This window comes from Sorghum bicolor, chromosome 7 (assembly GCF_000003195.3).
Source record: "Sorghum bicolor cultivar BTx623 chromosome 7, Sorghum_bicolor_NCBIv3, whole genome shotgun sequence".
NCBI lineage: Eukaryota > Viridiplantae > Streptophyta > Magnoliopsida > Poales > Poaceae > Sorghum > Sorghum bicolor.
This window is the reverse complement of record NC_012876.2, coordinates 558,502-580,453: the sequence shown is the minus strand read 5'-3', so window position 1 is coordinate 580,453 and position 21,952 is coordinate 558,502. Positions and strand designations below refer to the sequence as shown.

Here is a 21,952-nt window from a genome sequence, read left to right as displayed (position 1 = left end):
AAGTTGTATGAGTGGCTAAATCCAGTTTTCGTACTGTACGGTGAAGGCAAAACGACACATGCCATCTAGTACATTTCTCCAAAAAAATGAGATATAAGAAACAGGGAGTGACGTTTGTCATGGTCCTGAACTCGGCAAGCCTTAGAATACTACTAGACTCATGGTTAGTGACAAGTTGTACTTACTTTCTCCTTGAAAGCTTCGATTCTGATAATCTGTATTAGTCAAACTTTTTAAGTTTAATTAACTTTATAGAGTATTATTATCTATGATATAAAATAAGTATCTTATGAAAATTTATTTTATAATAAATTTAATGGTACTATAAATCTTAGCGTTTTTTTTTATAGAAATTCGGTCAAAGTTTAAAATTTTTGATTTAAGCTATAGAAATTGAAGCTTTCAGGAAGTATTTAACTGCAGATGCACGGTTACACGTGTATAGATTCTACCTACCATTACCTGATTCCTAAATGTATATATATACAATGATTTTAACTGCAGATGGTGATCCGGTTACACAAGTTTATATTTAAGGACAATCACCCATTTTCAAAATCATTGTATATACATTTATATATTATTAAATCAAAGAGGAATGCGACTACAAGATGTGGACCGGCAAACCGATTGCTGGTGGCATTATGGTAGGACGTGAACCACGCGTGTATGCATCAGTGAAAGCGATATAGATAGAGAAATACAACTACGTCATTGTGTGAGAGCGAGCGAGAGAAAGAGAGATTGATTTTACTGGGCTATACCGTATATTACTACTATACAGAGGACGAAGGCCCAAAGCTAGGTTTTGGGCCCAGAAAACTCCAATCATGGATTGAGGAATTAATGGCAGCTGTAGACTGATTCCACGAGTAGTAACCGTACATGCATGTGTTAATCCTTTAGTGTAGCTATACTAGAAAAAACTTGGAAAATTGTACATATATGGATTATATATTTTCAACATATATAATCTTGTTATTATAATATTTTTATTACAGTTGTATATAGGAAACAGAAGAACGTTTCAATTCGTAGATATAGACGGATCAAGTGAACAAGCCCATGGTATATACGCGTGGAAATCTAAGGAATCCAAAAAAATTTAGACATTATAGTACTTTTGTTTATCTTTGGTAATTATTGTCTACTTATATACTAGCTAGAATTAAAAGATCTATCTCATAAACTATATAATTAGTTATTTTTTACTTATATTTAATACTCTGTATGTGTTGTAAAATTTGATATGACAAAAAAATCTTAAAAAGTTTTTAAATTTTAGATACAAGTAAACAAAGCCTAAACAAGAGCCGTTTTGAGGACGGTCCGATGCAGAGGTACCGCCGGCTCTCCTGCAGTGACACCGTCGCGTAGGATTCATTGATTCTATCGTAGCCCCGCTGGCCGCTGTCCTGTCCACCAGCTTAAGGCTTAAGCAACAAGACAATTTTGGGGAGGCACGTGCGCTCTTGTGTCTTCTTCCAAATTAAAATCGTACTTCATTAATTAATTAATTTATTTAAAAGTTTATATAACCTCTCAACCACGTAGAATGAACTACTTTCATCTAAAACTATAAAATTAGATATTTTGCTTCTTGAGCTTTACAAAACCGGCTAAATAACCCCGCTTAGGTTTTGCTATAGTAAAGCGGTTTTGTTTTTTTAATTTATTTCGGGTTCAATCTTTGAAAAATTATAATAAATTATAGAAAAACATTATAAAATAGAATATCTAATTTTTTTTGAACTCTACATAAATATATCTACACAATGAACATATAAAATTATATGCTTTATTATAAAGCTTTTGCTCTAATTTTAGATATATGATTTTCTATAATTAATTAGAATATTTTATAAGTCTAGCTTCTATGGTCCAATTATGGTGAAATTTTTATAGTAAGCTAATTATTGTATGCTTGAACTGTATTAAATTTCATACTTATTGGATCATGTATAACTTAGTTATAGATTTATTTAGGTTTATGCTTGTTAAATCGATGCTTTATTTACAACTAAGTTGCCCATGATCCAATGAGTATGAAACTTCTACTATAGTTTAAACATACAATAATTAGTTTGCCATAAAAAATCACCATAATCAAAGGCGCTACCTGTAATCAAGGGAGAAATTGAGTGAGAGATATCATCATCATAGTGAACTTGCCTCTTTAGGTCTTTCAACCTCCATTTATTTGCTAGAGATTGAAATCTAGTATATAGACAAATAAGCTAGATGGATATCAGGGGCCCATTACTGGATCTTTTAGGTGCATTTGTTAGGGATCCAGAATAATGGAGAAACATTTGAGTCTAGATCCTTATTGAAACATTTACAAGCTCAAGTAGAATCACACACCAACACCGTTTCAGCGTTGTTTATCTAGAAAAAAAAAAGAAGCAGAAAACATGGTCGCGAGTAGTCAAATATGCCCTTAACATTAATAACATGTGATGTTTTTCTTGACGAGCAATGACAAGGCGAATTGGTGAAATGAAAGTATCAGAAACCTTGGCAAAAGTCTCTACCAACCAAACCCCTACCCTAACTGATTTGATCAGCAAAGAGGATGTCGCGACGATGGTGTTTTATTTGTTTTCACTAGTGTGCTCCCTGCAGTACGTCAGTTCATGCTGGTAGACAATTGCTTTATCAGGAGTTCCTCGTGATTGCTTCACTTTAGCAACACAATGAGTTGTGTCTCTACCTGCGTATATATATATGTTCTCTAGTAGTCTCAGCAGCTCAACTTGTATGTGTCAACGGTGAGTTACAAATAAGAGAATCGTTTTGACACCTAAAAAACTATGACAAACTATACGTAGCATGTTTGGAACGTCTGTTTCTTTTCATGAATCCTATATTTTTTCATCCGGGACACAACTAGAAAGTGAACAAACACAGTGGACGAGATTAGGGGAAGATAGTCAGCAACAAACACCTTATGGGGAGTTAGTGGGAGACCAAGATAAGTTTGGGGGAAGGAGGAGATGGAGGTACCAAAGGAAGAGGCGAGGGCTTGAGCATCATCATCATGCAGGAACGTAGTCTTGTGATAGTTGATGGCCAGGCTGGTGGCCATTTCAAACAGATGGAGTATATGTTTAGTGGCAGTAATTGCAGCAGGAGAGCATCGAAGGAAGATAAGAGTGTCGTCGGCATACTAGAGAACGGGGCAGGGGTTGTTAGGGAGAATTGGGTGTTGTATTTCAGCAGCGAGAGGGTGGTTCTGAATCAGTCGACGGAGAACATCTGCAACAATGATGAAAAGGTATGGGGAGAAAGGGTCTCCCTGGCGTAGGCCTTTTTTGCAGTTAATCCACTTGCCAGGTTCACCATTGAGGAGAACCGCCATTTTACCAGTATTTAGTAATCCAACCACACCATTTTTCAGAGAAACCGTGGTGTCTCATGATTCTTGTTAGGCTATTCCAATCCACACCGTCAAAAGCCTTGCGAAAGTCGAGTTTGAGAACAATGGTGGGGCAGCATCTTCTATGGCAACAGTTGAGTAGATCCACAGTGTAAACAAAGTTGTCAGCAATGCACCGTCCTTGAACAAAGCCGGACTGATCAAAGCTGATGAGGGACGGGATGACCAGTTGCAGTCGGTTCATGAGGACCCTAGAGATGCTTTTGACAATTGTGTTCTGAAGGGCTATGGGCCTAAAGTCCTGTGGGCGACGAGCCCCATCTTTTTTCGGCAGGAGCACAAGCACATGCAGCCGGAAGAGAGAGGTAGACCTCCCTCTTGCGTGTACCCAAAACCTCTTATCTCGCGCGTATCTTCCTTACCAACTCAACTGCACACCACATGCAACAATGTTATGTTTTAGACGCTCTCCCTTTGAATCACTCGTGGGGGACCTTTAGTCCCGGATCAGAGACTTTTAATCTGGGTTGGTGAGTTCAACTGGGATTAAATTGAAAGATCACTCTTTAGTCTCAGTTGGTGTTACCAACCGGGACTGAAGGGTGGTCTTTAGTCCCAGTTAGTGTTACCAACTGAGACTAAAGAATCTCTGCTGCAAAAGTTTGTTGCACTTTCCCTTGGACAGAAGATTCTAGTCCCGATCGGTGGTTCTAACCGGAACTAAATCTCTATTAATCCCGAGCTCAGTTTAGAGCGGGACTAAAGGTTAGTATCAAAAGTCGATATGTAGATATAAAGTTGATCTGAATATATAGCAAATTCGATGTAAAAAAAATTAGACAACTTATAATCTAGAACAAATGGAGTATGTAGCTAGGATTGTGAACAGAGTCGTCATACGTACTATATGTGAAACAGTAGATGACATAGAAATGTGCAAGTCAATTTGGCGGTCAACGATCAGTGAAGAATATATGGGGCTCGGCATATGTAGGTGTATTTTTATATATACCCACGGGCGGAGCCTAGTGGCGGCCAAACTGAGCCTAGTTAGTCGATGTTTTAAAACAAATCCTTTTGTCTTAGTAAAATACAGGTATATTAACCCATTCGTGAAAACAAACAATTGGATCCGGACAGCAGGGCTTTGTTTAGTTCTGAGAAAATTTTGCAAAATTTCTTATATATTCCATCACATCAAATTTTACGACATATGTCTGGAACATTAAAATGTAGATAAAAAATAACTAACTACACAGTTTATGATAATTTACGAGACGAATCTTTTGAGCCTATTTAGTCTATGATTTGATAATATTTATTATATACAAACAAAAGTATTATAATGTTATTTCTAGAAAAATTTTAGAACTAAACAAGGTCAGGTAAACATGAAATCTAGAGACGGCAACTCGCAAAGACAGGACAGAAGGAAGCAAGCAAGGAAACAAGTCACAAAAGTCAGGACGGACGGCCGGCCGGCGTTGTGTCCGCGTCAACGCTGACGTCACCACACGGAATTGACCCGTTCAACCACACACACAAACACACGCCATTATTCTAAGCAACAAGTCTCCCCACGTCTCCTTCTCCTTCTCCTTCTCCTTGCTTGGTCGTCTTGCTCCAGCCTCTTCTTCCTCCTCGAGCCTTCTTCCTCCAGCCAGAGCCGATCGAGAAATTCCCCAATCCGCCTACCTCCTACGCCACCGCCTCCCCATCTCCATCCAATCGTCTCCAATCACCCAATCCCACCCCACCCGCCGGGAGGAGGATCCAATCCATCCATCCACCCACCACCAAATCCCATCCCAGCCATGGATTGCGAGCCGGAGGAGCTGCAGTTCCTGGGCGTCATAGGCATCTACCGCTTCTCCGCGGAGATCCTCGGCGGCCAGCACCGCCCGCTCTTCGCGCGCATCGCGGGGGCCTTCGTCCTGCCCCTCTCCGCGCTCTTCCTCCTCCACATCGCCATCTCGCACGCGCTCTTCACCCACATCGACTCCGACGACACCGCGCTCGACGCCTCCTCCCCGGGCACCGACACGCAGCGCGCGCTGCTGTCCCGCCTCGCCTCCGACTGGCTCGCCCTCCTCCTCTTCAAGTCCGCCTACCTCCTCGCGCTCCTCCTCCTCTCGCTCCTCTCCGTCGCCGCCTCCGTCTTCTCCGTCGCCTCCGTCTACTCCGCCAAGCGCGACGCGCTCGCCTTCCCCAGGGTGCTCTCCGTCGTGCCACGCGTCTGGCGGAGGCTCGCCGCCACCTTCCTCGCCGCCTTCGCGCTCCTCTTCGCCTACCACGCCGTCGCCGTCCTCGTCTTCGTCGCGCTCCTCGTCGCCGCTGACAACGGGTCAGGCCTCGCGGGCCTCGTCGCGTTCCTCGTCGCCTTCGCCTACCTCGCGGGTCTCGTCTACCTCAGCGTCGTGTGGCACCTCGCCAGCGTCGTCTCCGTGCTCGAGGACTTCAAGGGATTCGCTGCCATGCGCAAGAGCAAGGACCTCATTAAAGGGAAGGTCGTCACCGCGGGAGTCATCTTCTTCACGCTCAACCTCGTCTTCGCCGTCGTCGAGCTCGGGTTCCGTGCTTGGGTTGTCAAGGGATCCGGAGCGGCCTCGAGGATTTTACTTGGCCTCCTCATGCTCGCCGCGCTCTGCTGCGTCGTCATGTTCGCGCTCGTCTCCCAGACCGTCGTCTACCTCGTCTGCAAGAGCTACCACCATGAGAGCCTCGACAAGGCCAACATCTCCGATCACCTCGAGGTCTACCTCGGCGACTACGTCCCGCTCAAGGCCTCCGACGTGCAGATGGAGCAGTTCCAGGTCTGAATCTCATGACGGCTTCTTCCTCCTCCTCTGCTTCTTTCTTTCTTTCTCACTGCCTGCAAGAGCAAATCCATTCCATCCTCTGCTTTGCTGCTGGATTTGTTACAAATCCTTCCTACCATCGGCAGTCAGGCAATCTGTAATTTTACATACGGACAGCAGCAACATGTGATGAACATACTTTAGCACTAGTACCTTTCTAGAGAGAATTGGGAATTTGGGTTGGGGACAAGAATAATTGGAATCTGTACTTGTAACGGTGGAGTTGATGTAGGATTTGCTTCTCCTCCTTTTTAAATTGTGGGAAGAATGAACATACTATGAACTATTATTATGAAATGAGGGTAGGTTAATTTCTCTCTCAGGGACATGTGGTTCCTTTCCTTATTTAGACCGGTTACAAAGATGAATGGATATGCTGAAATTACAAACTTTACTATCAGCAAATGGATGATGGTTCACTATAGAGTAAAGTTTATGCTCGGTTCTCGAAACTTGCGGAGGTGTCATCCTGGTTCCGAACTCACAAAGTGTGTCATTCTGGTTCATAAACTCTGTTTGGGTCTCACATTATGAAATATTATTACGAAATGCGGGTAGGTTATTATCCCAAGTTAAAAATTTCTATTTTTGACTATCAATTTTAAAAAAATTATGTAGGTTAACAATACAAGTTTTGGATTCATTATGTCAACTATATATATTATAAGAGTATTTCTCTAATGAATCTAAAAACCTTTTTAAAAACGAATTTTGTATAAAAAAGATTAATATTTGTGAAAAAAATTAGTATAGTTAGGTAGAATATGAAATATATTTTTGCAATATGCTTTTTTTTTGGGTCAGATGTTTGTACCAGTTTGTTTAAAATCGGACAAACTTAAGTTTGATTTTGGACATTCAGGACGGAGGGAGTATTTAGGCTCTTCTTTTTGAAAAGGGATTCTATTACCAAGCTTTTTGTAATATAAAATGTAAAGGAAAAACGTAATTCCATCTCCCCTCCTTCCTCTGTACTTTCACCAACATCCAGATGGAGCGATTACAGGTGTGACGAATTCCGATTCCATGCCATTTCCCCTGTTTCCTCTGTTTTTCTTTTCACGGGCAGACTTTGGATTCTATAATGTAATCTTACAGACACGCCAACATCCACGTGTCATGAATACACTGCTGTTGTCCTTTTAGGGAATTGTGAATTGGGAATTTGGAATTGGGATGGTGGTATAAGGCCTTTGTTTCTGTTAAAGTTTACCGCTCCTTACATTAAGGCTTTATTTGGTTTCTCTTGCTAACTAAATTTTAGTCATTTTAGTAGCTAAAGTTCCAAACTGACTAAAAGGAGCTAAAATAGTTTAGTTACATTAGAGCAACTACAGCCTATCCCTAAATTAAGCCCTTAAACTTTTATTTACAGGCTATGATAAAAAAAGTAGGGGCTCAAATTAAGACCAAACTCTAATCATCGAAAAACAGACCAAGTACTTATCTCACATAGGACCCACCTATCATTGACAAATCCTTCATCAACTCTACCATTTGTATTTCTTATCTTGATTTATGGATGGGGAGAGGAAGGTGGGTGGGACCCACTGGATAGGGGGTTCTAGATTTGAGGGCTGAAACTATAATTTGAGAGGGCATGGAAAATAGGAGCCCAAGTAGGAGGTGTGTTGGAGTTGATTTTTTTATCAAGTCTCTAGATTTAGAATTGGGACTTGTTTAGGAGGTGGGTTGGAGTTGCTCTTAGAGCATCTCCAAGAGAGTTTGTATATTTTTCCTAAATGCTATGAATAGCAATTTTGGTGAAAAACTACCCTCCAACAGCTTCTCTAAATGGTCATCCAAATATAGTTATTGTTTATTCCGGGTTTTTCGCTAGCCAAATATAGAAGACGTGAATGACTTTCTAAAGTGCGCAAGAGATTTAGCAAAACTGTTAGAAAGTAAAAAAATATAGAAAGCGATTTTTATGCAAATAACTCTCCAAATGATGATTTAGAGAGTGAGATTTAGAAAAGCTCTTGGAGATGCTCTTAGTCACCCAAGAGTAGGTAGAATTTAGCAAGGAGAACCAAACGGGGTCTAAATACATAGCTGGAGAGTAATTTAAGAGAAGAATCTTTTAACTCTAATTAATCCATGATTGATACTAATTGCTAAATAAGACGAAACTGCTATAGTATCTGTTAAACTTTAACACCTCAAACCAAACACTCTCTAATTAGTTGGGGGCAAGAATAATCCATCATCATTTGTGCGCGGGGTCGTGTTAATCACGAGAGATAAATAGTTCAACGAGATAACCTAAAAGTAAATAATACTGAAGGCGTGTTTGGTTGAGTTGTGGTTTTGTGATGTGGAGGAAGGTGAAAAACACCGACGAGCGGACCCCATATGTCATTCGTAGTCCACTCTACTCAACCCTCTCCCTCTCTTGCAATAGTGGACCCTGTTCGTCATCTTCTTCCTTGTTTCTCTGTTGGCTGTGGTCGGGATCGCACAGAAAATGAGAGAGCAAGAGAGAAAGGAGCATGCATGGCTGCGCCCTCTGCAGAGCAGGGCCACGAGCCCGCCCCGAGGCTGCATCGCGCCTGCGCCCAGCCAGGTCCGCCAATGGCGCTTGGATGTAGGGGCTGGTGCCGCTCGCCCCTATAGGAAAGACCAATAGGTAAAACCCCTCTAGATTCCTCAAAAAAAAAGTTATGGCTTTCACCTCTTTGATTAGCTTTTGGCTTTTGTAACCTAATCTTAACACACTTCAATCTACTTCAGTGAACTGAGGTTATGGCAATCAACGTACCACGAACTAAGATAACTACAAAAGAGGTAAAAGAAAAATAGCAACCACACTATAGAGCTCGCACTGAGATCCGGCCTAGGCTCTTTCCTTCGCGCCATCCCATCGTGAAATGTAGCCCATCCTGCCTACTTAGAGCAGGTACAATAATGGGCTTATAGCCAAGCTAGTGCTGATGTGGAGGAGAGAAGAGAGGAGAGAGATGATAGCTTGGCTCTTAGCTAAGCACCAAGCCGGGCACGGATGCATAGGTAGTAGTGGGCCCAAAAAGCAAGTGTTGTGAGAAGAGAGAAGAAAGAGAATGTGTTTTATAGATAAGTAGGAGACAACTTATTGTATAACTTAGCTCTAATTACTTGGCTTATAGCCAAGCACTTGGCTCTATTATTGACCTTGCTCTTACGTGGCTAAACTGATAGTGAAGTGGGCCCCATGGTTAGCGCCGATTCATAGTTTGATCTGGCTGATAAAGAGGACTCCGTCTGCAAATTTGTGCACAAGTAGACATGCACACGTCCTGCACAAATGCATTAAGAGTCCGACAAGGCACACATTCAACTCTGAGCTCAATGGCTATACACTCTGAGATCGAACTTATGAGTTCAAGCATGATTAACGTGCCATACATCGGACATTGCTCAGGAACTCAATGGCATGATGGGGGGCTAAATTGCCTGAGGAAGCGAACCGCACTGAAAACTACACAATTTCCTTCCACGTCAGATCCAACAGTCACCTGGTGGTGAATACACACTTTTCACTGCAGGTTTCTTTGGTCTCAGCGCCTTGCCATCCTTCCAAACAGCGATGATAAGGGTGTTGCAATAACACTTTCTTTAGTAGTTAGTATTAGTGTATAATAAGTTGTTATTTTTAAATAATATAGATATAATTAGTTAACTATTCTAATCCCATTCACTGTCATCCATCCAAACAAATAGAAAAATAACTCATTTCATTTATGGAACCAAATAAAAATAATGGATAAATTTATCCTAAAATTCATGAACGACCATATCCCATCCAATTTTGCTCTCAAACCAAACACACCTCTATTGTTTAGCCGTCATGGGTCGTGGTCACGGGTTCGACTTAGATATTATCAACACTTTATACTGGTGAACTACGATCCACTCTGTTTTTTTGTCTTCCATTACAGGGAATTAATTAAGCCCCAATTTTAATTTCATCCTTTTTGAGACAACAAAAAATGTTGTGGAGTGAATTCAAGCCAAAAATTTGCTAAAATCCCAGTAAGTACTCACTAGAACAATGCAATGCTCTGTCATAAAAAAGAGTGCAAAGTGTAGAAGTTGGGTTTTTAATAACCAGTCCAGAAGGCCTTAGGTGGCAACTGCAGGTCAGCAGCGTTGCTCTCCAACATCTCAAGGACTTCACCCATGGAAGGCCGATCGGCCGGTTTGGACTGTATGCACCACAAGCCAACTATGATCATCTTCCTCACCAGCACTTCCATATTGTCGCTGCTGCTGCTGCTGCTGATCTCGCTATTTGTGTGGCCACAGAACTGATCCAAGTTTTCATAGAGCCATTGTGGAAAATACTTGCTGCTGCTGTCGTCTGTACTCACATCGATTTTCTTCCTTGCTCCAACCATCTCAAGGACCACCATTCCATAACTGTAAACGTCAGCCTTGCTGCCCACTGGTCCATAGTTTCTTGAGAACACTTCAGGTGCTATGTACCCTATCGTGCCTCTTGCCCCGGCAATGGAGATTCTACTCTCCTTTTGTCGGCCCAGCTTAGCTAATCCAAAATCTGATATCTTTGGACAGAAATCCTGATCTAGCAGAATGTTGTGTGGTTTGATATCGAAATGTACAATGGGGGTGTTGCATCCTGTGTGGAGATACTCCAATCCTCGTGCGATTCCTATGACAATATCGAACAGTTTATCCCAACTTAAAGTGTCTTCTCCTTCGGTAGAACTGTTGCCAAAAGTGTACCTCTCAAGAGAACCATTGGGCATATACTCGTAGAGCAGAGCTCTTTTTGAACCTTGGAGGCAATATCCTACCAGAGTAACAATGTTGACATGAGATGTTCTGCTAATGCTGGCCACCTCGTTCATGAATTCCTCACTATCGCCTTCAGTGCCCTTCAGCATCTTAACAGCTATCTCACGACCATCAGGCATGTTGCCTTTGTAAACAGCTCCATAGCCACCTTGGCCAAGCTTGTGAGCAAAGGACTTTGTCATTCTTTTCACTTCCGAATAAGCGTAACCTTTGGGGTGTAAAGTTCCTTGCTTTTGCAAAAAAGATTCAAGCCTTGGTGAATTTCTGGGCCATTTGTAACATGGTATCATGCCATAGCATCTCTTATACCACATCACAACTATGAGAGCGATTACGCACAGCCCAGAAAGGCCTGAGGTGCCTGCTATAATATCTGAAAATAGACATTAAATAAAATTTTCTATGTGAGATTATGCTGCAAATTGCCAACAACATTATTTTTTAAACGAACTGTCAGCACATATATAAGTCAGGGATTCTTACATATTCTGATCCTTTTCTTTCGTGATTGGCCAGTGTTCGGTGAAACTGGTGAGTTGTTTGGTGGCAATGCGTTGCCGGAGCCCCCTGGAATTGGCGAGCTGTTTGGTGGATCCGCTGCGACGGCTGAATTATTAACAAATAGATCAATCAACTCATCTGTTATCGTTCTTTAAAGAAACTAATTTGGGATCTTAGTGGAAAATGCGAAGTAAGTTATGAATAAACCATTTTGATCACACCGATATGTACGTTAATTAAGTCTATAACTGAACAGATCAAATGAACAAACTCGTTTTGTTGGTCAATCCTGACCCAGATTGTTTCAAACTTTCCAATTGCCATGTCATAGATACTATATACATAGAAAACTATAGCCCCACAGATGGATTATTGTTTCTTCAAAATACATAAATTCCATTCCTATCATCCTGAGTTGAGCTAGCTGGTTTACAGATACAATTCCTTCTCTCTTGTCCTTATAACTCTATAACCAGATCATCTTTTTTCTTTTTGTTTCAACAAATCCCAAAGGGCACTTATCCATGCTATAAAAACTATCCTAGTCATCTCATTGCTGTACTCGTTCAGGAAATCAATGTGACACAACTCTACTTTCATTACCGCATACATGTTACTAATGTCTACTGTAATTGTCAACCCAACTATCTAGCTCAAAATATGGTAATACTCTCACAAGTAATGGAATGCCTTATATATATATATATATATACTATACACTTACTGTTGCTCAGAAGCTTGGCACTGTAATTATTGGTGTTGTCATAGTAGCGGTTCCACAACATGATGCCGCCGTACTTTGCGGAGCCCTTGACCACCGGCAGCACATGCGACACAAAGGCTTTGGGGTCTATGTAGCCGCTAGCCGCCGCGTCAGGCGACGCCGGCAGGCCAAGAAGCACCGACGCCGGCGTCTTCGACAAGAACTCCGTCCAGTTCTTCCACGTAACCTCCAGATTGCTCACGTCTCCGTTGTCCTGGTACTGGCAACCGGGGTTGTTGTAGAACTGTACCCAAACGTAGTCGAACAGCTCCGTGGCGAGCGCCGCGCCGAGGAAGGCGTCCGGGAACGGGCACTGCGGCGCCGCGGCGAGCAGGATACTGCCGCTGGAGGACTTGAGGTTCTTAGCGAGGTCATCGTAGTGACTCGCTGAACCAATCTGGATGTCGAAGTCGATGCCGTCGAGAACGGCGTCGCCGAGCGGCCGAGATGAGGAGGTGGAGTTGGTGCCCCCGAGGAAGTTGTCCCATAGGTAGGTGGCCACGCTCTTGGCGTCCGAGGCGGAGGAAAGGCTGTAGTTCCCGGAGCCGCCGCCGATGCTGAGGAGCACCTTGACGCCTTGGGTCTGACAGGACTTGATGTCCACCGACAGGCGTGTGCAGCCACCGCCCACCACGCCGGGATCGCAGTGTCCGGCCAAGTTGAGGACCGGTGTCCGGCCGCCGCCGAACGTGGACAGGAAGCCGATGACCACGATGGCGTACCGGCCGGTGCTGCATGTGTCAGCCAGTTTACTCTAGCGGTGTTGAGCCTGTTTGCCTCTTCTTGAGGGTTAGCTGTGTTTTATTTGGTTGTGTCGAGCCGTTGCCCATGTCTTTGGGGACCAAGTTGTTGGCTTTGCTTTACTCATTGTGAATGACCCGTTTCGAGCTTACACTTGAGTTGGTTTTCTCAGGCTTTTGTGTTGGTGTTCACAATGCACTCATCAAGGGGGAGATTGCGAACACATGGTTTTTACATAACCATTGTGGAGCACCCTTGTTGTGTGATGAGCGATTGTCAACATACCAATATTTTGGTGGATTGTTGGTTCAGTGGTTCTACTGATATCCTGGCACAGGGTTATGTGTCGAAACGGTGTCTCTTGGCTTCGTGATGTGCAGGTGTGGAGTCTGGATGCGGTGGCAGCGGTCGGGTGAAGGTCAAGTAGGGCGTGCCGTGCTGACCGACCGGTTGCGGTGAAGGGCGGACGTGAGGCTTGGATTGACGGACCAGACGACCGGGTGGCCAGCTGCGGTGGCTGACACTTGGGACATCGATAAGCGCAAGTGTACACGGCGGGGGACGCGTACGGGCTACGCTACTCGCGGCGGGTTTCGCGGGTTTGGGCCTCAAAACCCGGACGGAGGTCCCGATGCGGACGGATGGCACGTGGCGGCATCGGTGAGATCGCTTCGGAGCGACGCTACCGGTGAGGAGCCGCGGTGGCCGTCGGATTTAGGTCATGTCGAGTTGGACTAGAATGCCCCTGGGGCTAGCTAGTTCGCTCAAAAATATCTAGGGATATTTGGGGAATATGTAATATGCCTGATAAATAAACCGGGGGAGTTCCCCATCTCTCCTAACCCCCTCTCCACTTCTCTCACGCCATCTCTCTGCCAACAGGCAGTTTTTTCCTTTCTCTCTAGGTTTAGCTCTTTCTCCCAAGTCTTAGAGATTCATGAACTGAGAAAAATTTGTAGCATTTTTGTTGTGTTTTGAAGTGGGAATGAAGGCCCAAATCCTCCTTTTGTCCTTCGGGATTCTTATTTTGTGTCTATGATTTTCGCTGTCCAAGTTCATCGTTTTTTTCCCTTTTTCGTTCTTTGCTATGATCTGAATTTTCCAGAGTTTGAGTTAATTCCAAGCAATGATTTTTGGGGAATAGCTTCCTTCTTTCGTGAATTTAGCCTGTGCAAAGTTTGGGAGCGATTCATAGAGTTTTGATATGGATTTCGTCGAATTTTGGGTCGCCCCTTTCTTGCTGAGTTCTTCAAGCCTCTCTGTTCTAACGCTACCAGCGCCGGTGTTTGACGCACCGATCGTGCTCTTCTGAGCAGCGACTGACGGGCTTGTTTTTCCTCTCTTTGCTGTGTCGTTGGTTTTCCCTGGAATTAGCGCTGCTCCGTTCTTGTCAGTTCATCCATTTTTGTTCGTCGGTCTCAGGTGCACGCTCGGGGAGCAGGACCGTCGGAGCTGGCGCTCGCTCGTGGCTCCCAGTGCCTGAGCACGAGCAGACCCGTGCTCCTCCTAGTTTCTCTCAGGTGCTAGTTTTGTTTTTGGTTAGGCTTTCCACTGATCTCCGGTGCAATCCAGCCAGATTCTAGTACTGAGTAGGATTGGTCGCTCGTTGCCTGCTGTATGTTCTGACCAAATTTTTCCAGCTTGTGTTTGTTACGGTTCAATAGGTATCAAGCAGTGCTTGAGTTGCTCTTGCAGTTCAATTGTTTCAGGTTGTTCTTGTTCCAGGAGCTTGTGCCCACAGAACATCAATTTCAGGAGTAGCATCTCATGTGTTTGATTTCTTCCTCTGCTTCCTGGATTTATTTTTGTCTAGCTCTAAGCAGTTTATCGATGGAGACATGTACGTAGGTTTTTGCTCTCTGTGTGTTGCTCGCCCAGCACCAAAGCAGGTGCTCGCCCGAGGAGCCTAAATGGCTAGTCTGTGTGTGCTCAGCTTCGTGAAGAGCAGTATGCTATCAGCTTTCCAGCAGCTTGTGAATTTGGTGATCGTATTTTGAGTTGTCACTCTTATCTACAGGAAGCACTCTGTAAATTTTTCAGGGGATTTTCTGTCAATTTTTTTCTGGCCTCGATTCAGTGTTTTGCATCTGATTTTGTCGTTTGAGCTCTGAATCGTGTCTCGTCTGTTGCGTTGCTTTTCTGCCGTTCCAAAGAATTGTTCTAGGTACTTTTGTCACAAGTTGACTAGAGTATTTTGGTCTTAGCAAGTTGCTTGTGTTTGGCGGTGATTTTGGGACAGTGGCCAAATATTTTCGAGAGAAAATTTGAGGCTCCCATTCACCCCCCCCTCTGGTCGCCGTTTTCGGTCCTTCAATTGGTATCGGAGCCGGTTAAGGATCATTCCACCTTAATCGGTCCGTGATCCACGAAGGCGACATGGAGCGTGGTTCCGGTAAACCACCGTTCTTCGATGGAACAAACTATCCCTATTGGAAAATACGCATGTCTGCCCATCTTCAGGGTATTGATTGGCTTGTTTGGGAAATTTGCGATGATGCTGCTTTCGTTGTGCTTGAACCCCGTGCTCGAACCACGCAAGATCAAAAAGATCGGCACAACGCAAATAGCAGAGCAAGATCTGTTCTTTTCTCGAGTCTTTCGCTTTCTGAGTTCGAGCGTGTCTCTGATTGTGCTACTGCTCGAGAGATCTGGGTGAGGCTTCAGAGCTATCACGAGGGTACAGCCCATGTCAAAACCAGACTCTATGAGACGTACAAGAGAGAGTACGAGAACTTCACTCAGCTTGATGGCGAGTCCATCGATGCCATGTTTTCTCGTTTTCAGACGATCATTAACAAGATGCGAGCAAACAAGGCACAGCTACCTTATGACGATCATGAGAGGGCTCTCAAGCTTCTATATGCCCTAGATCGGAAGGTATGGGATGTGAAGGTGTCCGCCATTATCGAGTCTTTGAACTACGACACCATCACTGTGGATGAGTTGTTCAGCAAGCTCAAGTCCACCGAGATCGACTACCAGACTCAAGCCAAGCTCAAGAATCCCTCTGCACCGACTATGGCTTTAGTCTCAGGTAACAGTTCAAGTTCTTCAGCTAACCCTTCACAGATGTCGTTTGCCTTGTCTTCTTTGGTGTCTGTTTCAGAGGAGCAGTTGGAGACCCTTGGGGATGACGAGCTGGCGTTGATCATCAGTCAGTTCTCGCGGTTCCACAACAACCGCTTGAACCGCCGCCGGGGCGGTGATCAAAAGGTGGGCTGCTACAACTGTGGAGATCTCGACCACTTTGTCGCCCACTGCCCCAAGAAGAACAAGCACTCCTCCGACAAGTACGACTCTGGCAAGCGCAAGGACAAGCGCGACTACACCTCCAAGAAGTACAAGTCAAAGAAGGGTTTCGACAAGGAGGCGCTCAAGAAGATGTACCGCAAGAAAGCCAAGGCGCAAGAGCGTGCCTTCCTTGCTTCCCTCAGCGACCTCGACAACGACTCCGGCGATGACCGCTCCTCTTCTCCCTCAAGTGACAATGAGTCCGAGAGGAAGATGGAGGAGAAGCTGACCGGTCTTTGCTTCGTCGCTGACTCCACTCACGGAGGCTTTTGCACCATGGCGATTGATGAAGAGGTGAAGGCCAGCAAGGATGAGGTCTCCTTCGACGACGACACCTCCGAGGTATCTCCTTCTGTCGATGACCTTGTCGCTGAGCTTGATAGCATGAATATCACCTTGATTAGTCAAGATAAATTGCTTAAGCGTGCTGCACGTGAGAGGAAAGAGTTTAAGGACAAGCTAGAGTTGGTGCTTAAGGAGCTTGAGGTTGCTAAGGAGTGTGCTGTGGTTGTGTCAGATGAAGTAGAGTGCGACGAGTGTGCTGTTCATATGTCTAACTTCTCTGAATTGCAATCTAAGTATGCTACTTTGCTTGATGAGTATGGTGAGCTGAAGGCTAGGCCTATCTTGTTGGATGCGTGCAAGTCCTGCTTGGGCTTGCAATCTGAGCTGGCAGAGAAGAATGCCAAGATCTGTGATCTTGAGAAGGCCAGTTTAGATAGCGCCGCTGCTAAGTGTGCACGCTGTGAGAGCTTGGTGCTAGAGCTTGAGTCTTGCAGGCACGATAAAATGAGATCCGAGGAAGACAACACATACCTTCGGTCCATCTTGAGCTGGGTGTCTAGCAGTGAGCCACAGTTGGGCATGATGATGAGCCAGTTCAGGTGGGGAACTTGCACATTGGGTGTAGGCTTTGCTATAGATGGGAAGGGTGAAAATCTTTATGGCAAGGTTGGTGAGTTTAGTGGTTTGAGCCCAAGTGAGAAACCATCCACTACTCCCAAGTTGATCAAATTCACTCCACCTGAGCCTTCCAAACCCACTGTCAAAGATGGAGTGTTTGAAGAACCTCCAAAATCCCCACCTCAGAAACAAGTGTGGATTCCAAAACCTAACCATCTCAGGAACCCACTTGACACTCTACCAAACATCTCTGAGGATCCCCTTCCTAAAGCCAAAAAGCCGCCAAGAGTGAACCATACCCACAAGAGAGTGAACCAACAACCACCCAAGAGAGAGTTAAGGTATCACTGTGAGTATTGCCATAGGGATGGTCACCTTTTTGAGTTTTGCTTTAGGAGGAAGAGAGATGAGTGGCGAGAGTATGAGTTGAACAACCGGAACATGTACCGTCCACCCCATGGCGTACATGTGCCGCCTGTTCAGAGGCGCAGTGCTAGGCCTAGAGGTGCAATGCCTCAAGGTGCTAGGCCTCAGGTTGCGAGACCACGTGGTGGTCGTGCCCGACGTGGTTCAGGTCATGATCAATATAATTTTGAACCTCGTGGTGGTGGCTTTGCTTCTCAGTCCCACAGCTCTAGCGGACCACGTTTTCCCTTTCGTGGTGATCGCTTTCCTCAAATGGGACATGGCATGCTTGGTGTTTTTCCTAACACTTTTCCAGGGCAAATGACCCAACACTGGTATCCTTCACAGTTTACTAACCCCAGTGTTGCGCCATTTGCTCACCCTATGTCTTTCTATTGATGCAGATCGGAGGTCTGGAGAACACGTCGCTTGTTGATTCCGGTTGTTCGCGCCACATGACCGGAAGTTCAAAATGGTTCTCCAGCCTCGACCCCGTGCAATGTAAGGAATACATCACATTCGGGGACAATAGCAAAGGTAAGGTGCTTTCTCATGGGACCATTCGAGTCAATGAGAGTTTTGTCTTGAAGGATGTTGCTTTGGTTTCAAATTTGCATTTCAATTTGCTTTCGGTTTCGCAACTCCTTCAGGATGGTTTTGAGGTGCGCTTTAAGACTGGCTTGTCTCGAGTTCTTGATTCTTAGGGAAATCTTGTTTGCCAGATTGTCCCTTTTGGTCGTGTCTTTCGAGCTAATTTTTCTCACTCTTTTGGCTCTTCTCGTTGTCTTGTGGCTGGATCCTCTTCTGATCTTTGGAAGTGGCATAGGAGACTCGGTCATTTGAGCTTTGACTTACTAGCTAGGTTGAGCTCACTTGACTTAATCCGAGGATTGCCCAAGTTGAAATTTGAGAAGGATTTGGTTTGTCACCGTTGTCGTCATGGGAAGATGGTTGCCGCTTCTCACCCTCCGGTGACTCAGGTCATGACCAAGGGACCCGGTGAGCTACTTCATATGGACACAGTTGGTCCGGCTCGGGTTCGGTCAGAGGGAGGGAAGTGGTATGTTCTAGTGATTGTGGATGACTTTTCTCGCTACTCTTGGGTGTTTTTCATGGAGGGTAAGGATGAGGCTTTTTCTCATGTTCGAGATTTGATTCTTCGGTTACAAACTGAGTTGCCTAAGAATGCCATGAGAGCTATACGCAGTGACAATGGCACAGAATTCAAAAACACTCAGTTTGATATCTTCTGTGGTTCTTTGGGTCTCGAGCACCAGTTTTCCTCTCCTTATGTTCCCCAGCAAAATGGTGTTGTTGAGCGCAAAAATCGGACCCTTGTTGAGATGGCCAGGACGATGCTCGATGAGCATAGGACTCCTAGGAGATATTGGGCCGAGGCGATCAACACTGCTTGTCATGTTTCCAATCGCATCTTTCTTCGAGCCTTCTTGAAAAAGACTTCTTATGAGTTGCGATTTGGTAGACTACCCAAGGTAAGTCACTTCAGGGTGTTTGGCTGCAAGTGTTTCATCTTGAAGCAAGGTAATTTGGATAAATTTGAGTCTAGGTCCTCCGACGGTATTTTTCTTGGTTATGCTTCTCATTCTCATGCATATCGTGTACTTAACCTTGAAACTAACCGAGTCGTGGAGACCTGTGAGGTCACATTCGATGAGACTATGCCTTGTTCTTCTCCTGTCTTTGAATGTGCAGGTGATCAGGAGATTGGTGAGAGTATCTTTGTTGAGGACGATGCAGAAGATGCTGATTGGGGTGATCCCGAGCCGACACCACTGGCTGCCCCTCTCGCGTCTTCGACGACTACTTCGGCTGACGGCCCCGATCCTTCTTCTTCCACTACTTGGGGTCCGATCGAGCAGCCTCCTCAGCCTACACCGGCTGTTCCTGAGGAGGCCCCAGCTGTAGTTGAGGGGGAGGCGACTTCTTCAAGGGAAGCACCTCGACACATTCAGCGTCGCCATCCACCTCAGACCATGATTGGTGGAATTGACCAGCGAGTCATGCGGTCCAGGTCATATCACATCTCACACTTCGCTCATTCTGCTTTTGTTGCTTCTTTTGAGCCTCGAGATGTTGGACACGCACTATCTAATTCCGATTGGGTTAATGCTATGCATGAGGAGCTAGAAAATTTTGAGAGAAACAAGGTTTGGGTTTTAGTACCACTTCCACCAGATTGCCATCCCATAGGTACCAAGTGGGTTTTCAAAAACAAACAGAGTGAAGATGGGGTGGTAGTGAGGAACAAGGCTAGGTTGGTAGCTCAAGGTTTTTGTCAAAAAGAGGGGATAGACTATGAGGAAACCTTTGCCCCTGTTGCCCGTCTAGAAGCCATTAGGATCCTTTTAGCTTTTGCAGCTTCAAAAGGGTTCAAGCTGTATCAGATGGATGTGAAGAGTACTTTCTTGAATGGGTATATAGAGGAAGAGGTTTATGTGAGACAACCCCCTGGCTTTGAAAATCCTAAGTTTCCTAACCATGTTTTTAAACTCCACAAAGCCTTGTATGGTCTAAAACAAGCCCCGAGAGCCTGGTATGAGCGTTTGAAAACCTTCATGCTTGCAAAGGGTTTTAAAATGGGTTCGGTTGATAAAACTTTGTTTCTCCTCAAGCAAGGCACTGACACTCTTTTGGTTCAGATATACGTGGATGATATCATTTTCGGTGGCTCTTCTCATGCACTTGTTGGCAAGTTTGCAGAAACTATGAGCAGGGAATTTGAGATGAGCATGATGGGCGAGTTGACGTTCTTTCTTGGTTTGCAAATCAAGCAAACTAGAGAAGGGACGTTTGTGCACCAAGGCAAGTACACCAAGGACGTACTCAAGAAATTCGATATGGGTGAGGCCAAGCCTCTCTCGACACCCATGTCGACCACGACGGCCCTAGATGCAGATGAAGAAGGAGAAGCTGTGGACCAGAAGGAGTACCAAAGCATGATCGGGTCGCTACTGTACCTGACGGCGACAAGACCGGACATCCAGTTCGCGGTCTGCTTGTGTGCGCGCTTTCAGTCTTCGCCGCGCACATCTCATCGTCAAGCCGTCAAGCGGATCTTGAGGTACCTTCGTTTCACACCTGAGTTTGGTGTTTGGTTTTTAGCTTCCTCCTCTCTTTCTCTTTGCGGCTATTCTGATGCGGATTATGCCGGCTGCCGTGTTGAGCACAAGTCCACGTCGGGGACTTGCCAGTTTCTTGGGACTTCTCTTGTGTCTTGGTCCTCTCGCAAGCAATCCTCTGTTGCTCAATCCACCACAGAAGCCGAGTATGTTGCTGCTGCTGCTTGCTGCTCCCAGTTGCTTTGGATGATAGCTACTTTGAGAGACTTTGGGTTAGAGTTTAGGCGAGTGCCTTTGCTTTGTGATAGCACTAGTGCCATAAGCGTTGCTAAAAACCCAGTTCTCCACTCAAAAACCAAGCATATAGATGTCCGCTTTCACTTCCTGCGTGACCACTATGAGAAAGGAGATATTGACCTACACCATGTTGATACCCAAAACCAGCTTGCAGACATCTTTACCAAACCTCTTGACCAAGCCCAGTTTGCTCGCTTGCGAGGGGAGCTTGGAGTTTGTTTCCCTTTTTAGTTGAGGGGAACTTTGGTTCTTGTATTCTAGTTTCTTTTTCTTTTAGTTTAGCTTTTATTTTATTTTTGTATCATATTGCATTGCATTTCATCTCATCATGTATATTAGAGCATTTTGAGCTTCATGATTATAGTTGTTAGATTGAGATTATGCTCTTTGTGAAATGTCTTGTATGTACATGATGGTGCTTGTCGCTTAGGCTCCTTTTGATCACTTGATGCATGTTATGAGCTAAGCATATTTTATAACTTGTGAACTTGACATAAACTTGTTGAAACCTGAAAATTGTTCACCATTGTGATTGGCAACTAGCATGTGTAGGATGTGTTGAGATCACTTGAGCTATCATTTATATGCTAGGTTGCTATGTCTCATGCTTTGAGTTATACACTTGCTTGGACAACTTGTAAATTCTTGTGCTAAAAATTGAAAATCAAGCTAAGTGAAAAGAAAAGATCGAGATGGGTCTGTACTGTCCTACGTCAAGGTATCGAGACTGCTTCCAATTGCACTTATGGATGAACTTAAGCCTTGTAGTGGATGCCGAGATCATTGTCTTAAGCTTGCGATTGTCTTTTGACATAGGCTTGGCATGGTCGATAAGTTGGTTTGATGGTACAGATAACCTCTCGCACTCACACATGTTTTTGACTAAACCTTGTGATATGCTGCAAACTCCGATAAAATGAAAATTTGATGAAAACAC

General features: G+C 44.7%; 3 protein-coding genes across 3 annotated transcripts; 2 read left to right on the top strand and 1 right to left on the bottom strand.

Annotated features, from left to right (window-relative positions):
* Positions 4,950-6,631, top strand: LOC110436759. Its single transcript, XM_021464222.1, has one exon. The coding sequence runs from the start codon at positions 5,194-5,196 to the stop codon at positions 6,196-6,198; it is 1,005 nt and encodes a 334-aa protein (XP_021319897.1). The 5' UTR covers positions 4,950-5,193; the 3' UTR covers positions 6,199-6,631.
* LOC110436976 (LEAF RUST 10 DISEASE-RESISTANCE LOCUS RECEPTOR-LIKE PROTEIN KINASE-like 2.5) lies at positions 7,238-13,572 on the bottom strand. The gene is made up of 4 exons (XM_021464865.1): positions 13,483-13,572; positions 12,260-13,052; positions 11,518-11,640; positions 7,238-11,407 (listed from the first exon to the last, which is right to left on the bottom strand). Exons 1-4 carry the CDS (start codon positions 13,570-13,572, stop codon positions 10,317-10,319), a joined length of 2,097 nt encoding a protein of 698 aa, XP_021320540.1. The 3' UTR covers positions 7,238-10,316.
* LOC110436975 lies at positions 15,416-18,428 on the top strand. The gene is made up of 2 exons (XM_021464863.1): positions 15,416-16,672; positions 18,043-18,428. The coding sequence occupies exons 1-2, from the start codon at positions 15,416-15,418 to the stop codon at positions 18,340-18,342; spliced, it is 1,557 nt and encodes a 518-aa protein (XP_021320538.1). The 3' UTR covers positions 18,343-18,428.